General features: G+C 32.4%; 1 protein-coding gene across 3 annotated transcripts in view; it reads right to left on the bottom strand.

Moving 5' to 3' along the window:
* The window catches only part of GABRG1 (gamma-aminobutyric acid type A receptor subunit gamma1), a 61,371-nt gene that overhangs the window by 10,014 nt on the left and 30,771 nt on the right, over positions 1 to 20,586 (bottom strand). For all 3 annotated transcript variants that reach the window (XM_006198094.3, XM_072973736.1, XM_072973726.1), the window contains 5 exons: positions 19,816 to 19,883; positions 8,082 to 8,302; positions 7,171 to 7,253; positions 3,968 to 4,105; positions 3,688 to 3,840 (listed from right to left, as the gene is read on the bottom strand). In XM_006198094.3, coding sequence (XP_006198156.1) covers positions 3,688 to 3,840; positions 3,968 to 4,105; positions 7,171 to 7,253; positions 8,082 to 8,302; positions 19,816 to 19,883 — 663 coding nt within the window. The remainder of the gene's footprint in view (positions 1 to 3,687; positions 3,841 to 3,967; positions 4,106 to 7,170; positions 7,254 to 8,081; positions 8,303 to 19,815; positions 19,884 to 20,586) is intronic.

Here is a 20,586-nt window from a genome sequence, read left to right as displayed (position 1 = left end):
GGTATGGTGAAGGCAATAGCCATCTCTTTCCCTCATGTCTACATTGAAACATGCCTTAATAATAATTCCTTTCACATTTCCATCTTTTTATTTTCATCATCACTCAGGATTGAAAAAAAAGATGATACAGGTATGATGATTTGGAAGTCATGTAGGCAAATTTAGATTCAAATTTTGATGTCCAATCTATTAGCTCCATAACCTCAAGGAGGTTTCTCAACTCTTCTGTGCCTCTCATCTAAAAAAATGTGGCACAGTAATTTAATAAATTGTATAATAAATTTATACAAAAGGTATTTGCTTTACTTATTTTTCTTAAAGTGGATGCTTAGATTAAAAAGAAAGATTAAAAATCTTCTTTCTAACATTAGCATTTTGAATCTATAATTTCCCCTCTTAGGAATACTTTAGCTGCCTCTCACAAACATTTAATGTTAAATTCTTATTAAAATTCAGTTTGAAATATTTTATGATTTCCCTTTTGATTCTATTTTGACCAAAGGGTTATCTAAAAGGTCATTAAACAAATTTCAAATAAGGGAAGCCATTATTAATCTATATTATTTTTATTAATTTTTAATTTACTACCATTTTGGTCAGAAAATACACTTGGGAAACATTTTAGTCTTTTCAATTTTATTAAGATCTTGGTTAATGTTATATATGCACTTGAACTTACTGTGTATTCTGTAGTTAGGTGTATTGTTTTATAAATACCAATCAGGTCAAGTAGTTGTAATTTCATTCAGATTTTCTGTATCTTTTTTTTAATCTTCTATTACTTCATTTTTTAAAAATTTATTTTATTGAATTATAGTCAGTTTACAATGTTGTGTCAATTTCCAATGTAGAACATGCACTATTTTTTTTTTTGGTAACTTATTAAATCATAACATTCCCATAGTCAGACAAAGGCAGATTTCCCAAGGTGTTCTTGGCTTCTCAAGTAAACAAAACAAAACATCCAAAAACCTTCAGGCCACTGTGTTCTTTGATATCATTATCAATGATCAAATTAAATTTCAATTAACTAAAATGTTATTACATTCCTATTTCAGAAATTAAGGTAAACTACAGCAGAACTTAGCTCCCACACATTTATTTCTTTAATTTAGTAGTTGTTATCACAGAAGTTAGCTTAAAATAATGTAGTGGATTTTCTGTTAAAATATCTCTGAGTCCATGAAAGTAAGAACACATTTAAATATTAAGAAGATTCATTGATATTTCTTCCATGGCTTCCCCTGCTCAAAACCTTACAGTAACCTTCCATTACCTTCCATTACCTTTGGAATAAAATCCAAAGTCCTTAAAATGACCCACTAGTAAGACATCTGATCTAACATCTGGCCATCTCTCCAATCTCATTTTCTACCACTACTTGGCTACTTCTAGACACAGTTGTCTTCTTTCTGAACCTCAAGCATGGTTAGCAAAGAAGATCCCTCTTCAGAACCTTGTGGTTCCTTCTAGCGGATATCCACAGGCTACCTCCCACACTTCGCTAGGCCTCTGCCCACTCCTCAGAGAGGTCTAGTCTGACTCCATGAGATGAACGAGCGAACAGTATATCCACCCACACCCCCTGGCGTTCTCTAGCCATTTATTTTGCTTTCCCTCCTAGCCTTTATTACTTACTGACATTTTATTATATGCTTTTTATATTTGTACATTACCTGCACACCCTGCTCAAACGTTTTATATTTTAAAATGGACATGAGCACTTTACCATATTTGTTCACTGTTCACACTGCGGCACCTAGAACACTGCCTGTTTCACAGAAAGCATTTGATGAATGTTTGTGAGAATGCGATAATAATAATTGAATAAATGAGCTCAGAAAACTGCCCTTCAGAGACGTATGTATGCATGTATACTTAAAAAAAAACAAACAAAGCCTGATCCTCCAGCCACTTAGGACCCACAATTGTAAGAGATAGTCCTTAAGTTAGATCTGGCTATGGCTTATCTTTACAGTTGCTATAGCAATGTTAAAAAACATGGATTCATGTAGAGCCATAATTCCACAATTGGCTGTTCTCTGTCATGACACTGGCATAGAATTTTGGCTTTGTGTAATCCTAACGGCAGAAACAGTCCTTTCAAATTCTCTTTGAGGAAAAATATGAGAATAATGTTTGAAAACAAAATACAATATTTAAATTTTGTAGCATATTTGTATTTTGCAATACACCTAACTACAGAATACACAGTAAGTTCAAGTGCATATAGAACATTAACCAAGATCTTAATAAAATTGAAAAGACTAAAATGTTTCCCAAGTGTATTTTCTGACCAAAATGGTAGTAAATTAAAAATTAATAAAAATAATATAGATTAATAATGGCTTCCCTTATTTGAAATTTGTTTAATGACCTTTTAGATAACCCTTTGGTCAAAATAGAATCAAAAGGGAAATCATAAAATATTTCAAACTGAATTTTAATAAGAATTTAACATTAAATGTTTGTGAGAGGCAGCTAAAGTATTCCTAAGAGGGGAAATTATAGATTCAAAATGCTAATGTTAGAAAGAAGATTTTTAATCTTTCTTTTTAATCTAAGCATCCACTTTAAGAAAAATAAGTAAAGCAAATATTTGTATTTTGTAGCATACAAAAAATCTAAAGTAATTTATTTACCTTGAAACATAAAATAGTTTGAAATAACATGGGAAACAAAACTCTGATATGAGTGCATTTTGTCCCCTAGCAATGTCTGCATCTCTATTTAGACTCCCAAGGAACTGCATTTCCAAGATAGAACTAGGTGCCTCAGATTTTATCTTGCCATTTTTATGTGATTTGCATTTTATTATATTTATTACATGGAGTTCTTTACCAGCTATCATAGAAAACACATGAAAGATTCTTTATTGTTGAAAACAGAAACTGTCCCAACTTTACGTTTTTTAAGACACAGTTACTAGTAGTGTGATTCATATCTTGCACTTTTGTCGGGAATGAATCAATTAATCATTAAGTTGTCTTTATATATCAATACATGATTTTAGGTTATCATTTTCTTTTAAAAATATATAGTAATTAGACACGTTTTCTTACATGATTTTGATTATCACAATAGATTGCTAAAGAAAGAAAGGACAAGTCTGCTTTATCATGTATGAATTACAAATTACTCTTTTAATCAATGTTACTGTACAGGCAACTCTCAAAAATATTCGTAGACTAATCACACATTTTATGGATTACAGAAGCCTGGAAACTTCTTGTTCCTTTCAGCGACCTGCCCTTTGGAACAGCTGACTGTTCATTAACACCATTGTAAGAGCAGGGAATTTCTAAGCACACACCAGTCAACAAATACTGGCTATTAGTGATTCAGCTAAAAAATAAAATAAAATCTTGCTGAAAAGTGATTGAAAATATTGACCAAATTTAACATCCTAGGATTATATATGCCTTTCATATATTAATTCTTGGTGATTATTCATGCTTTCCTTGGCCTATTTTAAAAACATTTCTGAAATTTCAAGCTCTTTACGATTCTATTTCCTACTTGTTTTTCATATGTTTATTTCAACATCATGTTGCAGTAGAGTATCTGTCAATTTTTGCCTGACTGTAGCTGGAGGAATATTTCTAATATATTAAACTGTAAACTTTCATCATGTTAAAATGTTACTAAAAGTCTTATGATACTGAAGCATAATATTACATGTCATACCCAATGATGTTCTTGCAGGAACTGCATCCTTATTGATCCAAAAAGAGACCCAAGAAAGAACAACTGTCAGAATACATGGAATGTAGGTCTGAATAGTGAAATATCCCATTCGTCTGCTTAAGTCAAAAAAAATTGTCATGATTATATAATCTCCTGGAAGAAAAAAAAAAGTTTTGTTTTTAGCTGTAAAATACTTATAAGTATAGATTCCAAATCATAGGTTTAAATACAAGCGCCATTTAATGATAGCATTAGTCACTGGCTTATGTTTTCTTCTTACCAGAGATTGTGTGAGAGATTTCAGTTGTGTTCCGTAACCCTACAAATGCAAACTGATATAATCTCCAGTATTTAGGATCAGCCACTTCTACAGAAGGCTTTTTCCACTTATACTCAATTTCATTCTTAGGGTATCCATCTAGGTACAAAATTAAAATTAAAATTAAAACATATACATTAGCAGATCCAAATCTGTTACTGTTTTAATATCAATATCATCTAAATTCTCTGAAATGCTTCTTCATTTTTTATTATACGTCAACTATAGAAAAATGCTGCATAAAATTTACATGTTTAGCTTAAAGAATAATCATATAGTGATTAATGATAATTAATGTAACCACTCAAATCAAGAAATAAAACCTTGTTAGCATCCAGGAAAAGACGTGTGTTTTGTTACAGATATTCTAAACAGCCCATCTGAAAAATAAGACTTGGTTTAGGTTCTTTTTGAACTCTACTTGATTATTGCCATACTGGATGCATTATTTTATAACTTACTTCTTTTAATATCATATTTGTAATAGTCACCCATGCTCTTGTATGTAGCTGTATTAAATTTAGTCTATTGTTTTACTATGTAGACACTTGTAACATTTCCTGTTGGCTATTATTAATATTGCTGCAAATAACATTACTGTATATGCCTCACAAAGCATGTATATGCAAAAGTTCCTCTAGGATACATATCTAAGCATGGAATAGCTGGGTCATAGATTATTTATAATGTCCATTTTACGAGACAATGTCAATCTTTTTTCCATAGAGAGTATACTAACCTCATCTCGCAATAGCCAGAGTATGAAAGTACATGCAGATTGATATATACATTAAAGTTTATGTTGGCAGCCTTCTTTACTTTTACTAGTCTGTACAGAGAATTTTATTTCACTTATTCCTGATTATAAATAAAACCTAGACATCTTTTCATGTGTTTATTAGATTGTTGGATTTCTTCCCTAGAGAACTATTTGTTCAATTGCCCATTATTTTATTGGGTTTTCTTTTTTATCTTTCTTTTTTGTTTGAATTCTATATATACTCTGGATAGTAGACATTTGTTAGTCATTTGTGTTTAAATTGTCTTTGCCTTCTCTGTCACTGTCTAGAATGGAAATGAATGCTTTCAAAAAGGATATGCTTTTGTTTCTGCTACATGTCAGAAATCCACAAGGCCTTTGGGTCCAGTCAAGCAAAGGAAATTTGGGCAATCCATGTTGGGGTGGGCTTGTGATTAAATCCTCTCAAGGAGTTATTTCACCCTGGTATGCTGACTGCAGAGGTAAATTTCCTTTTAGACCTTAGTGGTTGTATGTACATGTGTGTGAGTGTGTATGGGGGACACTCTTTCATGTTACCCTAAGCTGTACGTAGAGATCACGTTTTATTACATTTTTATTCCACAAGGCTGTAAACATCAAAGCTCAAATTTATCTTGCTTGACAAATGTCCTCAGGTCAAAACTGGCTCCAAAATTCATATTTCTGACATCAATTTTTGTGGCTGAAAATTCCTTACTAGTGATCACGTCCACGTTTTTGAGAAGTTTTTAATAATAAACTATTTTAAACTGTTTTCCACAAATGGGTTGGTTTACCATATTACAGAAACGGAATTCACTATCACCTTGAGAAAGTTCAAAAACTGTGTATCAACTCCCTTATCAGCCATGTGATGAAATAGCTGTTGTCTTTGCTGGCCTGTTTAAGGATCTTTTTCTTTCTTTCTCCGTCTTCTCTCCCTTGTTCTCAAGGTTTAGACACCTTGTTTTTCCATATTTCCCATTCTTTTTAAATGTAATTATAGACACAACAGAGTACAGTTATAGCATATAGGAGTGTAGGCACAAATTAAAAATAGTGAGCTCATTATGTAACCACTCTAAATCTCATGATATCTACTTTTAAAATGGGAGCCTTATTGAAATCTTCCCAATATATTTGTTGTTTAACATTAGATGGAGAAGGATTAATTCTCTGCTGGACCCATACAGAGTGCCTGAAAAAACTTAGCTATAATTATTATGTTTATGTCCGTGACACCCAATTGCACTGACAGGGATAGAATATTAATTCCCAATAATGACAATCAAAGCTAAAGAGATGTCACGCAAAGAATTTAGGCATGGTATCTAGAGGTGAGTACAATAATTGCTAAATCTTTAAATATTTGCATGTCAGTTATTCCTTGAATGTTCCTATTAATCAAGTCTTTGTTGTGACTTGCCTATTTTATTCACTGAGAAGTCAATGTTAGAAAGTCAAAGCAATGAAATGTTAGATTATGAATTTAAAAAGATGTTTTAGTGAGATAAAAATCATTAAGAAATGACAAAATTGTTAATAAGGGATAACAGAAGATATTTGGGAATGTGTTAAGTGAATAAGCAGGATAATACTTATGAGTTCTTATAATCTACTGTGAATAGATTCTAGAATGTGATATCTAAAAAAACGAATTTCAAAAAGGGAAATAGCATTACATAATTCTGGACATAGGCAATATTGTTTTCTAAAGTCGTTTTACATGTTGTCAAGACTTGCTCAATTAGATACTATCTAGAAAAAATATTTTTATAAAAACACATGTAAAGCTAAATATGTTAGTAAATACAAAATAAAACTGATATTAATATAGAAAGATTGTAACTATTTCGTTAGAACAAAATGCTAAGTTTTATATACAAATTATTTTGCTCTAATCATTTCTCTGGCTTTCATTCCTTCTTTTGGATAAAATAAACTTATTTCTACCTTGGTTTTTCCACCTCATTAAAGTCTTCTCAGATATTTGCTATTCATGTAGTAAATATTCTTCACCAATAATAAAGTTAAATCTGGCCTCCAGGAATATGAATAAAATTTGACTCAGCTTTTTATTCATGGCAGTGTAAAAATATTTGAACATAAACCTATCTTCAATAGTCCTTTATTTAATCAAAATAGCAAAAGGGTACTTGGATAAAACTGATTTGTAAAGAATGATATAATAAAATATATACATTCACTATGCATTTATTGTCACTTTTTAATTTAAAAGCAAGAAACAAATATGTCATTTGTAATTTTATCTAAAAGTTGGACATAACCCACATTTCTGAAAACTGTAAAAATTGTAGCTCATCTCATTTCATTTTACATTTTTAAATAATCAAGATCAGAAACTATAATGTTCTATGAAAATAGCAAGTATTTTATCACTTACAGCTTGAAAATTCCAATGGGCATGAATGTTCATCCATAGGAAAGTTATGAAGCTGAAGGTAACATTCTGCATTAATTGTCAATCTATTCAGATGAAAAAATAAATATTAAATAACAAGAAATAATTCCAAGCATTAAAAATCTTTTGTCTAATTTTAAAACATGATTTTGGCTGACAATGATAGAATGTGATGTACTTGGAAAGAATAATTTTGAGTTCTCAAAATCTTAAATAGTAACATAATAACATTCATAAATAAATAAGAAACTTCTCACATTTTTCTTTTCAATCAACTAAGATGCCTCCCAATTAATCTAAGTATGATCTGTGTTTACTGTTAAAAATTTACACTTCAGGATCTCAACAAACACGTATGTATGTACATACACATGAAGATTGACGTAGTGTACATGGTTAAGTATGGTGATTTTTTCCCTCTTTATCATAAAAATCTTTCCATTAAGGATATGCTTCTTAATAAGTAGATATGTTCAAGACAGTGAGTTAAATAAACTTGAATCTTACATCAACCTTTAATCCTTTCTTAGGGATGTTTTACTACAGCATTGAAAAATCAGAGTATTTTAAAATGTTATGGCAGAATGGACTCATTAGATAAAATCTCCATCAGTCATTTGCATTATAGGTTAAAAAACAGGAGGTTATGCCACAACCTCTTCACCTTCAAAGAAGGGAAATCAAGGATTTTTTCTTCTTTGCTTTTAGTCCTTTTCACATACCAGTAACTCTGAGCTTAAACAGTTGTTTCCAAAATATTTCACTATTTTAGATTTTAGCATATAAAAGAAGTTCTTCCTTTGCAATTTTGAAAAAAGGTATATTTAAGAGTTGATCACATATTAGCATGGAAAATAAATTAAAGCAACTGTATATTTTTTTAACAGTCATACCTTAGAGTATAAAGAACCCGTCCATCATTCCAAATGCGAAGAAGACGATTAGGAGTTGTTATCCAATGAGCATCAGATTTTCTTGAGTTTCTGAAGAAAGTGTCCGGAATCCAAATTTTTCCAACCATATTACTGTTAAGCATAAGCACTTTCATGGTACTATTGAATTTTAATCGACTATCAAACCAGGTTTGGGCAAAAATTATATCTATTGTGTATTCCTAAGAGATAAAAAGAAGAGTAATGACAGAATAGTAAAGCCATTATTTTAGACATTTTCTTCAGAAATTTAGATTTTTATTTTTTAAAGTTTTAAGTAAACAGCACTTAAGCTCAGTCTTTTTGGAGAAAAAAATGTACACCATTATTTTTACCTTCCTTTTTTATTGTTTACATGAGTCATGTAAATTAAAATCCAAGATTTCTGGTAATTACCACTACCCAGTGTGGTTTATATATAGTAAATTGTTTTCAAGATTTTTATAATATGTAGGATGTAGTTATTAAATATGAAAGCCAATTATTTTAAGATTAACAATTATATTTACTTTCATAATATCTATGAGTACTTAAGTCACATAAAAAAATCAGAAACTACAAAATCAAGATACAAACACTCACCATATTATCTAAAAGCCCTTACCTTGTCCTTTGTCCAAAAAATTAATTACAATTATTTAGATCCACTGTTTTCAAATGTGTTAAAGCAACCACACTCACACATGCACACACATAAAGCCCTGTTGAGGACTTACAATATGCCAAGTACTATGTTGCATTTTGCAAGTATCATGTTATTAAATCCTTACTATAATCTGTGAAGTAAGTACTACAATAATCTTTATTCTCAATGAACACTTATTAATAGAGACATGAAATAGTTCTCCCTATATCATGGAGCAGATGATATAAAAACTGAGGCACTGCAGACTGAATACCAAATTTACATGTATAACAACCATACATAATGGTGGTCAAAGTAAGGCATGCTAAGGGTCATAATCAGAGCAAAGGCTCTGCCCTAATTCAGCAAGTGACTGTCAGCAGGAAACTGCACGGTCACGAGAGAGTTCTTAGGAGTAGGCGATCAGGTATATAACCCATCTTGATATACTAACAGAACACCTGCCATATTATAAGCATCAAAATTTATCTGATGGAATTAATAAGAATGCATAATCAATGCTACTGAGAAAAGAAAATGATTATATATATATGTGTGTGTGAGGGCACAACTTTGATACTAAAAGGGAAAGAAAAGAGTAAGTTGAAAAACACGAGGTTTTATATGAGTCACTTGTGGTGGGGAGTTTGGTTGCTCACTCTTGATGTAATGCTAGCTCTTGTCCAATTTACCTGGTGGGAAATATTTAATATAATAAGTGGATGTATAATTGGGAGTTTGACTAATGAATGAAATCATTTTTAAAAAATGGCAGAGAGAATAATAAGGAAACAAATTAGGAGTCAACTTGTTTATAGGGAAGGCGGATCAAATCCTAGTTTCCAGGCAGGATATTTATAATTTTAGCTTACCTAACTGGAATACAGAAAGTCAATTGAGAGGAAAACCTCATTTTATCTATTTTGATGAGTTTTTTAATTGAGTAAATTTAACATATAACATTGTATAAGTTTAAGTTGTATAGTGTTTTACTTTGGTATATTTATATATTGTGATATGATTAGTGTTGTAGAAATATTTATCACATTACCTAATTATAGTATTATATTATTGTCTATATTCATTATGCTGTACATTAGATCTTTATGGCTTAGTTAATACTCCTTACAAGTTAATACCCTTAAACACTATCATTTTATCTCTTTTGGATGAACAATGTTGTAATTTGCCAAAGCCATATAGTTATTAGTAATTATTTAAAATCCAACAAAGGCCTAGACATTATGTACTTGAGCACGAGAAGTACACTGTATAAAGGGATTAAAATCTATTAAATTTTTATGGATAATTTGTCCATATGATAATGTAATTAGTGATCATTCAATAATCCGCCTACATGTTTAACATCTATTGTGTGTCGTTCATTGTTTTGCATGGATGTGAAGACATGAAGTCCTTGAGCACAAAAACACTGCATCATGACCCCATCTTCATGTAGTCTTGGTCGCCATGGGTTGCCAGAGTAACTTCGAGAGGGAGACGATTAAAACTTAGTGTGGGATGGCATAGAATCAAATTGTGCTCTAGAAGTTGGGCTGAAAGTACCGTTGCAACTATGTAAGCCTTGTACATTCCAGAGCCACAACCTTGATGATGTACTAATTGTTTGTAACTCAAACTGAGTCATAATGCAAAACATCTCATAATATATAATAATGAAGAATATTTATTTTATAAGTGCTTAATCATCTTGCTGAGTAATTTTAATGGAGTGGTATGTAATATGGGCATGCATTTAGGAGGGCCAGTGGACTCCCATTTATAATATCATTGGTTTACCTCCTCCCTGAACCTTGGGGAAAATTCTTAGACATCTTCACAACAGTTATCTGTAATCCCCATTCTGAACTCCTGCTTCTCAGGCTAGATGTCTTTTCTTTGGAATAAATTATGGTTTGCCCAAGCAGCTTCTTCAACTGACACAAATAATTAACTATTGAGAGTCTAAAAGTGCACCCTGTGTTAATGATATGGTATCTGGTTTTAATAGTAAATACAAATAGAAAGGAGGGTCACATTCATTCTATGGTAGATCCTACAAGGAGTATTTAATCTACATTGTATACCAGAATTACATTGTACTTTTGTAAGGAATCAAACAGCAGACACTGCTTAAGATAAAGGAAGAAGTTTACATACCCACCAGGATTATGGCTTGGCAAAGATGCAATAGTGGTTGATAGAGGAAATCTCAAGCTACTTCATAGGTATACTGAGTATTCCTAACAGGGCATTAAAGATGGCATTTGAGAACTAACTTGTCTAAGGAGAGGACAGAGCAAGCAGATGTGAATCCTCTTAGCAGTGATCTTCTTTAGCATGCCTGTTTATAAAAGTGCTAATCACTGTTGCATGAGTCACGGTTTCCAAAGTCCCAAACTCTCCCAAGCAGAGATTTTGGGGAAACTGTGAAATTTTTTTCTGCTCACAGTTCCCTAAACCTGAATTCAAGAAGGGAAAGATACAGAGCATACATCTTGATAATCTATCCTTCCCAAACATTTTGCAGAGGTTAATATTTCCAAGTGCTTTTAAATGGCTAATCCTTAATAAATGCCTCGTTGAGATAAGAAGGTTATTAAAGTTTGTGCCATTTTATATGTAATGGAAAAATCCAATTTTGTTTGCTCATTTGTATTAATGTAATTTCCAGTAAGTGATCAAACTGTGTCCTTGTACTTCATGTTCCTATTGAGAGGTTATAATTACCTGCATAATAACTGAGCAAAAGAAACATGAAGAGGAACTTCCATTCACTCAGAACAACAAGAACAATAGCTTCTAGGATAAACATTTCAAGATGAGGAGCAGTGCATTTAATGCTGAAAATCCAATGTACATTATGAAACTAACTTTGTCTCCTTGAAAGTTAGTCCAGAAAAGAGCATTAGTGAATATAAAGGTGAAGAAGTGAGCCATTCTGATTTCTAACTCAATTAATCAAAGAATAATTGATAAAAGTGTGTGTAGTGTAGTCTTCCTGATTTACTGTCAGCTGTACAGTTATGTATTTTGTCTAACATTTAAAAGCACTGTATAATTCAGTATTTTTGTCTTAATAATGGAAGAAACTTCATGCAAAATGCAGACCTAAGTAATTAATGTAAGTACATAATTTTGTCATGATGTTTGGTTGATCCTGAGCTGGTCTTTCCGCCTTGGCATTAATCTCTCCCTAAACCATCAATTCACATGGCCAAAATAGTATGGTGGGTCAATGGTTAGCAGTAAATAGGATTCTAAGGCTATAAACATGTGGAGAAAATGTTCAAGTGTAGCTAATTCCCAGCACGAGTAGCTTTAGTGGTAAGAGTTCATAAGATTCTGCCCTTCTTTGCTCAATTATTGTAAAAGCACTAACTTCTTGATACTATCACAACAAGATAAGTAAAAATCTTGGTGTTACTCTATCTGTCAAATGGAAAAAGAAATAAGAAACGAATAGGTTATGTGAGGCACTTAAATCACTGAAGTCACCAGCAATTCACTGAGAGATAATACAAAAGTAGACATAAATCCTAGGTTCAATTATCAACCCCATGGGTTCTATTTTTATGCCTCTAAATGTAGATTGCCAAGGGTACATAACCCCATGTGCAGTCATTAATTAACTTTTTAACAAATATTTTCAGTGCTTGAATTACTTCTATATTATTCTTGATTTACAAAGATGAAAATGAAGACTTCTTGTTATGAATATATACATAATCAAAATTGGAAATTAATAAAACTTACAGGAGGTGAAGTTAAAGAGAAATAGAAACAGTTGGGATTATTTTCAGCTATGGGAGATTAAAAAAGACTTTATGATGGAAGTTGTATTTAAACTGAATTTTAAAGAATATACGAACACTCAGATAATATTGAGGTCAGTCAATAAATGCTGAGAGGGGGAGAAGTACAGAGGTAGTAAAACACAGGGCATGATGAGGAAGAAAAAGAACTCAAGCCACGTATAATGAAAAATGTGTGAATTTTCTGTCTGTCAGGGAATGTACGTTCCTCAAGTACACAGGATATTCCATATCTGGGAGAGTTTTTGACAGCTGTTATTTAAAACTGACCAATCAATTGTAACATATCAACTTGATATGTAAGGTAGATAGATATAGGACTGGGAAGAGGGAATAAAAGAATACAAATATACAAAACCCCCAAAGAACTTTATAGCTATACCTTTCAAACACAGCTGAATACTAACATTAAAGAGAGAACTTTATCTCTAAAAAGTAAGTCAATTCTGTGGTCCACTCATTGTTACAAGTCCAAATCTTAACACAAAAATGCAATCAGAATTTTCTGACATTATCCATATACTACTAGAATAGCATTGTTTGCACTTTATTGAAGTACTGGCTTCTGATGTTTACCTCGTAGGTTGGATCACATTGTACATATCACAGAGCTGAATGCTCTTACCAGAAAGTCCAAAACCTATCACACAGTTTGCACAGTTCCCATTATAGACATTTGTCATGATTTCCATTACAGCAAAATATCAAAAGTGGAGGCATTTAACAAGTTTTCTCTCCTTTACATTTTAATTATACTGCAGAGTAATTTATGTTAGTCCAAATTCATTGGCATTCTAAAACCTGAACTTTTAATACATTATTTAAAGCCTTTGAACTGAAAAAAGAAACATAAAAGTAACATACTGAATAAGGGATGGGGCATTGTCTTTAATTGTATATGTAATTTTAAGCAGTTTTCAGACAGTCAACAAAACAAATACTAACACATCAAAAGTGTGTGTTGTAGCGAGAAGATATGATGTAATCTAAAGAACACTGGTTGGACTGAGTCTGGAAATCATATCATAGTTCCAGTTCTGTGACCAGCACAATGCTGAGCAGGTTCTTTACTTTCTCTCAATGGAAAAATGAGGGCACTACACAGGATAATCATTCGGATCTTTCCCTGCTTTAAGACGCGGTGATCATGAGACTATTATTGATCGTGAGGCTGTTACAAAATAATAGGAATGAACTTTTTAAGAAACGTTCTGAGCATAAACAGGAATGAAGGCTAAGATGGGCATGGTGTTGTCCCATGACCCATCCTCATAAAAATACTTCCAATCTATTGGTGTCTTTGTTATTTTCATTTAATCCCACCTAATTCCTGCTAAATTTATATTTGAAAGTGGCTTCAGCTAGTGGCTGCCAAATTGGTTGATGAGACTCTGAAGAGCATTTTCAAAATTCTGATTCTAGCTCCCCATCCCAGATTACTGAATCAGAGCAATATGGGAGAAAATTGTACTTTTCTTAAATACAATTTGCATTTATAGGATTTTGGAAAATTTTGACTTAAGATCCTATCCCTTTCTTAAGGCATTTATATCTAATGTTTTCTAGGCTTCTGACTTTAAAAAAATAAAGGTAAGAGAAAAAGAGAGAAGAGAAAGATGCATAGATGAAGAGTTGTACAGAATTCTTCAAACTGAAAAATAAAGGCTGTCCTCTCTCTAAATATAAGCTCTCTATATAAACACTATAGGAGAACATGTGTTGATGAGTGTGTATCTTTAAGGGAAGTTTGGTTTTTAACATTCAACTAATAAATATACCTCTACAGAATTTTAGAATGTAATCTTCTAAAACAGTAAAAATATTACCCCTCTGAAGTTATCTTAGGCCCTGTTAAATTATCACCATATGTGCTGAACTGTTTTTTCTTAGATACCCATTGTTTTTCTGTATTTTTATATTAGGAAAGCAATAACATTTGTCACTCTCCTTGCATAAATAAATTTTATATTAAGACATGAAACAGCCAAAGCTGTTGCCTAATAACTTTGAGTTCATTATTGAAAAACCTTGGGAGGTACTATATAACTTAAATAATTTGATTTTAAAGAGGTAAAGATGTATATCATAAGGTATGTTTGAATCAACTGCAACATTTAACTTCCTATATATGGGGCAAAGGAGCATTCTGGATCAAAGAAGCATAGAGATGACAATATCACTCATTCATTTATAATTTTGTTCTCTGCTGGTGTTGAATCAAAAAATACCTAAATTCTGTATTATTTTAAGATAAAGCCTGTAAATAAAGTAGACTTTAGGGTACCCACTCTAAAAATAAATGTTAACATAATATGCAAAAGAAAAGAAATTAAAATTATGGTAGCAAGCTTTAAAATATTGTACAAACCAAACAAATAAACTTAATGCATTTGCTGTTTCATAATTCCTGGCAAGGAGTGACTGTTTCCTATTAATACAGTAAAATGAAAAGAACAAAGGTTACTATGATACATAGAAGCTGAGCTTAGGGCTTTATTTCCTTAAATCTGGAAGCAGGAGGAACAAAAATGAGAGGGAAGGAAGGAGAGGTGTGGCGGCGGGGGGAGAAGGAGAGAGAGACAGAGAGAAAGGCAGAGAGATGCAGAGACAGAGAGCAATGGAAAGATGAACGTATTGAACATTAGCATCGATTGTATGAACCATGTTGAAGAAATGTGCTCCTTGCAAGAAATTCGTGGAGAAAAACATTTTCTCTGATCATCAGCTTTCTCAATATATTGAGAATATTTAAACACAAGTTATTTGTCTAGGGAGTTTATTATGGAAAATGAGTTTGATAAACAAGACAAAGTAAAAAAAAAAAGTCTTAAAAGTCAGTTCTCATCATTCTCAGATAGATGATTTAACTCTACCTACGCCCCCTCCATATGCACACTGGATATTTGACCATTCCCCTTAAATGATGGAAGAAAATGTGGTTATTGGGAAAAATCTCTTATTCCCCTCATTGTATTTCCTTAAATCCTTTATTATATTTCCATACAGTAATGAATAGTGTTTATAATGTTTGTAGTTCCACCCACATTTTTGAGGATTTGTTTTTCTTCTTTAGGGACTAGTTGGGTTTTCCTTTTCTGTTAAAAGGAGTCTAAAACGGAGCATTATGGTGAAATATTTCTATACTAGCCTGAGAGAAAACAACTTGTCTTTTGCTAAATTCACTTAATCCAACTTGTGTCCTGCTCCCCCCTTGCATCATCTCCAGCAGGCACTCGGTTCCTTTCTAAGCTGTCCTCATAGCTGGTGCCCTCATTCTTCAGTCCCGTCTGCATTGCCAAGACAAATCACAGTTCCACATGAGAAGAATCTAACCTGCTTTGGAACCATATTCTAGGACATGTGACCTATGCCTCTGGCAGTTAGAATAATAAAAAGTTAAGTTCTGCAAACATGAATTGGAATCTCATTCTTGAGCAGTTTTTTTATAGCTGTTTCTCTCTCTGGTCTGACACTTTCAAAGTGCCTATATTGATAATCTCTTAATACTGAACTACAGAAGCATGCACCAGTTCCTATGAGTAAACCCATGTCCAAATTATGCCTGGAATTTTCAATTATAACTGTTTTGTACTTACTCCCCCTGTGTTAGATTCTCGTAGTATCACTTGGATTCCTAGAGCTTTCATTGATTCTGACTTCATTCAGAGAATTGCTGTAACCCTTGAAGGTTGTACTTGCTACCGGAGGATAACTGCAGTTTAATTATCCTGAGACATTTACTCAAAAGAGTGACATGCATAATTTCCTCAAAACCTAAACAACTAAGAAGTTAAAAAACACTTTAATTCCAGTGTAATAACTTCTATTACCATTTCTGCCTTTAGTTTTGGTTGTATATTTTTATGCTGTTTACATTTAAATAGTTCAGAGCATGCATAGTTGGACAGCCTCTCCTCAAGTTAGCCATTTTTTTCAATCTTCTATATATTATTCATTTTTCATTTAAATTCTCAAAATAGAAATTATAGGAACAATCTATTCACTGACTAATTTATGCATTCTTTCAACATGCAATTGTTGAATATCCAATTTTTTGATAGTGACACCAGGATTGAAGCTATTAATCTAACTTTGGGTTAAAAAAAAAAAAGAAAAACATATCCTATTGGAGAATGATACTGTTTTAGGTCTTATCGGTAATATACAGAGATACTATTTTATGTAGCCAAGCTTAAAAATAAACAGCTGTTTTGCACCAAACCAAATTTTGTCTCATTTAAAAAAATAAAACCATTAAACCTATATATTAATTTTGTTCCTTACCAGTAACTTAAGTGTATGCGCAGTTAAGAGGGAAAATAACTTTCTTGCTTAATTACACTAAAGTCTACTTGCTTGATTACACTCACAGTCAAAACAACTGTGTTCATTTTATAATAACTGAATTCTAATTTTCCTGCATTGTTGTTAAAATAGTCTTCTATGTAAATGGTTCCTTAATCCCTAATATGACAGTGCTTGTTTTAATAAACACTATCAAATATTCCATAGTTTTTTTTTCCTTGTATTTGCTTTAGTATCACCAGTTTTAATCGTAATTCACTTAATTAGTTTTCCAAAAAGCCATCACTGTCCAAGGTTACAAGTGTGTAATTGCCCCACTGGGAAAACTCAATCTTTTATACTATGAAACTTTTATACAGGAAGATCATCTTTGAAGCCTCCTGATAGCCATTCTTGTCAAAGTATTTCTGGAATGCTAATTCAGTCTTTAATCCTACTTCTCTTTATTTTAATGACCACATTTTTGTTTAATAAATTCATTTCAATTGAAAACAAATCCCCAAATAAAAAATATACAATCCAGGAAAATTTAGACTTTTATATGCCCAAAGAGGCTTATCTAAGCATTCGTTATGAACATTAAAATGAACATTTTAAGATTCTTTTAAAGAGAAAATTAACAATTTAGTAAGGCATTACTTTATGAAATCTCATATTTGCATAATGTTAAATTAATGCACACAGCTGTATAGAATGTTCTATCATTACAAAAACCAAGTGGCTGTATAGAACTTTTGTTTGGGGTAGATGTAATACTAAAACACTCTTGGAAACTTTCTGTTCCCTTGATTTATCTTCATTTTCTTGCCAACTTTGCTGTTTAATTGACTAGCTAAGCTTCATCTTTCAGGTCCTTAAATGTATGTGTTCCTCAAGTTCTGATATTTGTTTCTTTTTCCTTCTCCCTTTACTTTAAGACTTCTGCTGATTCCTCAGGGATTTAGCTACTTCCTGACAAATGTTTGCTCCAGGCCTTTCTCCTGAGAGTTAGCTTCTATTTTAAGACTCTCAGGTTCAATTTATCCACAGCCAATTTATATTCATTTGTATTAAGGCAACAAAAATGTCCATTAATGGGGTGGCCAAAATGCTGTCAGTACGGTAATCAATATAGGCAGCTGTGAAAGTTAATGACAATCATGTGAACATCATATTGAGTAAGAGGAAAACTGAATATGACTGTAACACTATAGGAATAAGCAAACACAGACAATTGTTAGGTATGTAATGATGGTTATTTAAGTATAAAGTGGTTAAAACCTGTAATAAAGAGATAGTTTGACTGTTGTAATAATCAATAAATGAAATGAGGGAGAAAATCAACAGTGTGTTAGAGAATTATCTTTGCATGGTGTTATGTTATGAATCGTGTCTTCCCAAAATTTATATGTTGAAGCTCTAATCTCCAATACCTCAGAATGTGAATGTATTTGGAGATAGAGCCTTTAAAGAGACAATTATGTTAAAATGAGGTCTTTAGGGTGTACCCAGATCCAATCTGACTACTGATTTTATAAGAAAGGACAAGATTTGGATACACAAAGAGCACGAGGGATGCACTAAAGAGAGCCCACATGACAACATAGTGAGAAGGCACCATCTGCCTACCATAGAGGAAGGACTAAGAAGAAGGCAAAGTTGCTAACTTCTTGATTTGGACTTCTGTCCTTCAGAGCTAGTGACATAAATGTCTGTTCTTTGAGCCATCCAGGCCCTGGCACTTTGTTATGGCACCTGAGAGACAGGTGACAAAATGAAAAGAGATGACCATAACACGTGATTGAATCCTTTGAATGGGACCCAGTAGTATGACTCACAGAAATGGGATAAGGGTTTGGAACAGTGCATTTCAAACTACTTTAAATAATGACTGTGGGTTATATGGAGATGTTAATTCTATTTTTTAAATAATAATAAAAACTATTTATGTGTAAGAGATAGAGTATAGATACATACTTTGTCATTTTCCATCCTAAAATACTTTCCCTTGACTTTTTCTCATAGTCTCTCTCTTGCTCATATTTCTCTTATACCCTCTCTCTTCCCTCTCTACCATCATACTCCTCTCATTCTCCTCTAAGTCAGGTTTCTCAAGCTAGGAGTTCATAAAATTAACCTTCATTTTAAAATTAACTGGTAAGAATAATCACTTACTCTCCATCATCTTGAAATCAGCACATGATTGCATATCTATCCCTACACAATGCATATTTCAGGGCTGTGTGACAAGAAGTTGGATACAAGACCAATTCTGAGGATGGAGGAGAGGCATAACGTTTCACAATTCCATTTCATTTCATCTAACAGAGTTATCTAGTACCATGCAACCAACACCAGTGGGCCCAATTTAATCACTTTATCATTGGAATCTCATGTACATCGACAATTTATTTTTAGTTCCTTCTTCATCCTCTTATACTCCTGAGATTTTATAATATCATCTTGTCTTTTCCCACCTCTCTGACTCTTCTGTGTCTCCTTTCTGCACTTCTTTCTTCCAGCTGTATTCTGTAGGCTTGACCTCATTATACCATCTGATCCTTAGATCTGTGCTCTTCTTAATCTGCATCTCCCTTGGATCTTTTCTTGAGGATTTAAGCTATAATTTAGGTTGCTTGTCTCTCTTCCCTTCCCAATTTAGTTCTATTTCCCATCCTAACTTCTTTCCTGAACTTAAAATCCAAATCATTGCTGGACAGTTCCTGAATGTGCCATTAGCATTTGAGGGCACATATGGCTACGTTCCCTATCTCAGAAAATGCCTCCACCATCTGTAAAGTCATCTCCATACCTTGGAGTCAGCCTGTGCACAAATAATGAACTAATTGAACCTATTGCCCTGAATTCATTCAGAATTAGTTACCAAAATTTTTCACGTATTCATTTTACTATTATGATATATACTTCATAACTCTATGCCTGATAGCTATTTTTAATATTCATTACTCACCATATTTATGGGGTCAACTGGTCCAATGCTGTTTACATAGACATCAGTTTCAATTACCGTAGGCCTCACTGCAAAATATCCATACAAAAAGAGTCAAAGATATAATCAGATGTTGTGTTAAATAAATATTATTTAAATAATTCTTAATAATTTTAATATTTTACCATTTCATTTGTAAAACATTTCTCATTATGACATGAAGAAACACAGCCTATTAGATAAACACAATAACCTTTTCTGTTTAAAAATCAATTATGTAACTAAAAATTACCATTTTTGACTAAAAACATTGCAATGTACAGCCTAAAAATGCTAAAACTGTCTAAATTATCCATTAAAATTAAGAAAGTTAATGCAATTAAAAATTGCTAGATAATTTGCTCTGCAGTAGTCATAGAATTTTAGGATTTGATGGATTTTAGAGTCTAAATATGTTATATAATCTTACTTAGTGCAAATCAGTGGTGCACCAGTAAATGCTAACAACCTTGCTCTTGGAGACGGAGAAAATAAAGCCTTGATTTGTAGCTTTTTCTGATTTCAGTGTTGTAAATACTCCCACAGTGACTGATTTAAAGATACCAATGTGAAGCCACTGAATGCAGAGTCGGACAATATATAATAAATGGCTATTGTGAGCCATTATAAGCCAGTTCCTGCACACACTAGAACTTGAAGCATGGCTATGATTAAAAGATGAAATGTATGTAAAGCATATACCTCCAGGTCTGATTCTTATGAGGGACTTAATAAAATTTGTTCACATCTCAT

The sequence above is a fragment of the Vicugna pacos genome, chromosome 2 (genome assembly GCF_048564905.1).
Source record: "Vicugna pacos chromosome 2, VicPac4, whole genome shotgun sequence".
Taxonomy (NCBI): domain Eukaryota; kingdom Metazoa; phylum Chordata; class Mammalia; order Artiodactyla; family Camelidae; genus Vicugna; species Vicugna pacos.
This window is presented reverse-complemented; position numbering and strand designations above follow the sequence as displayed.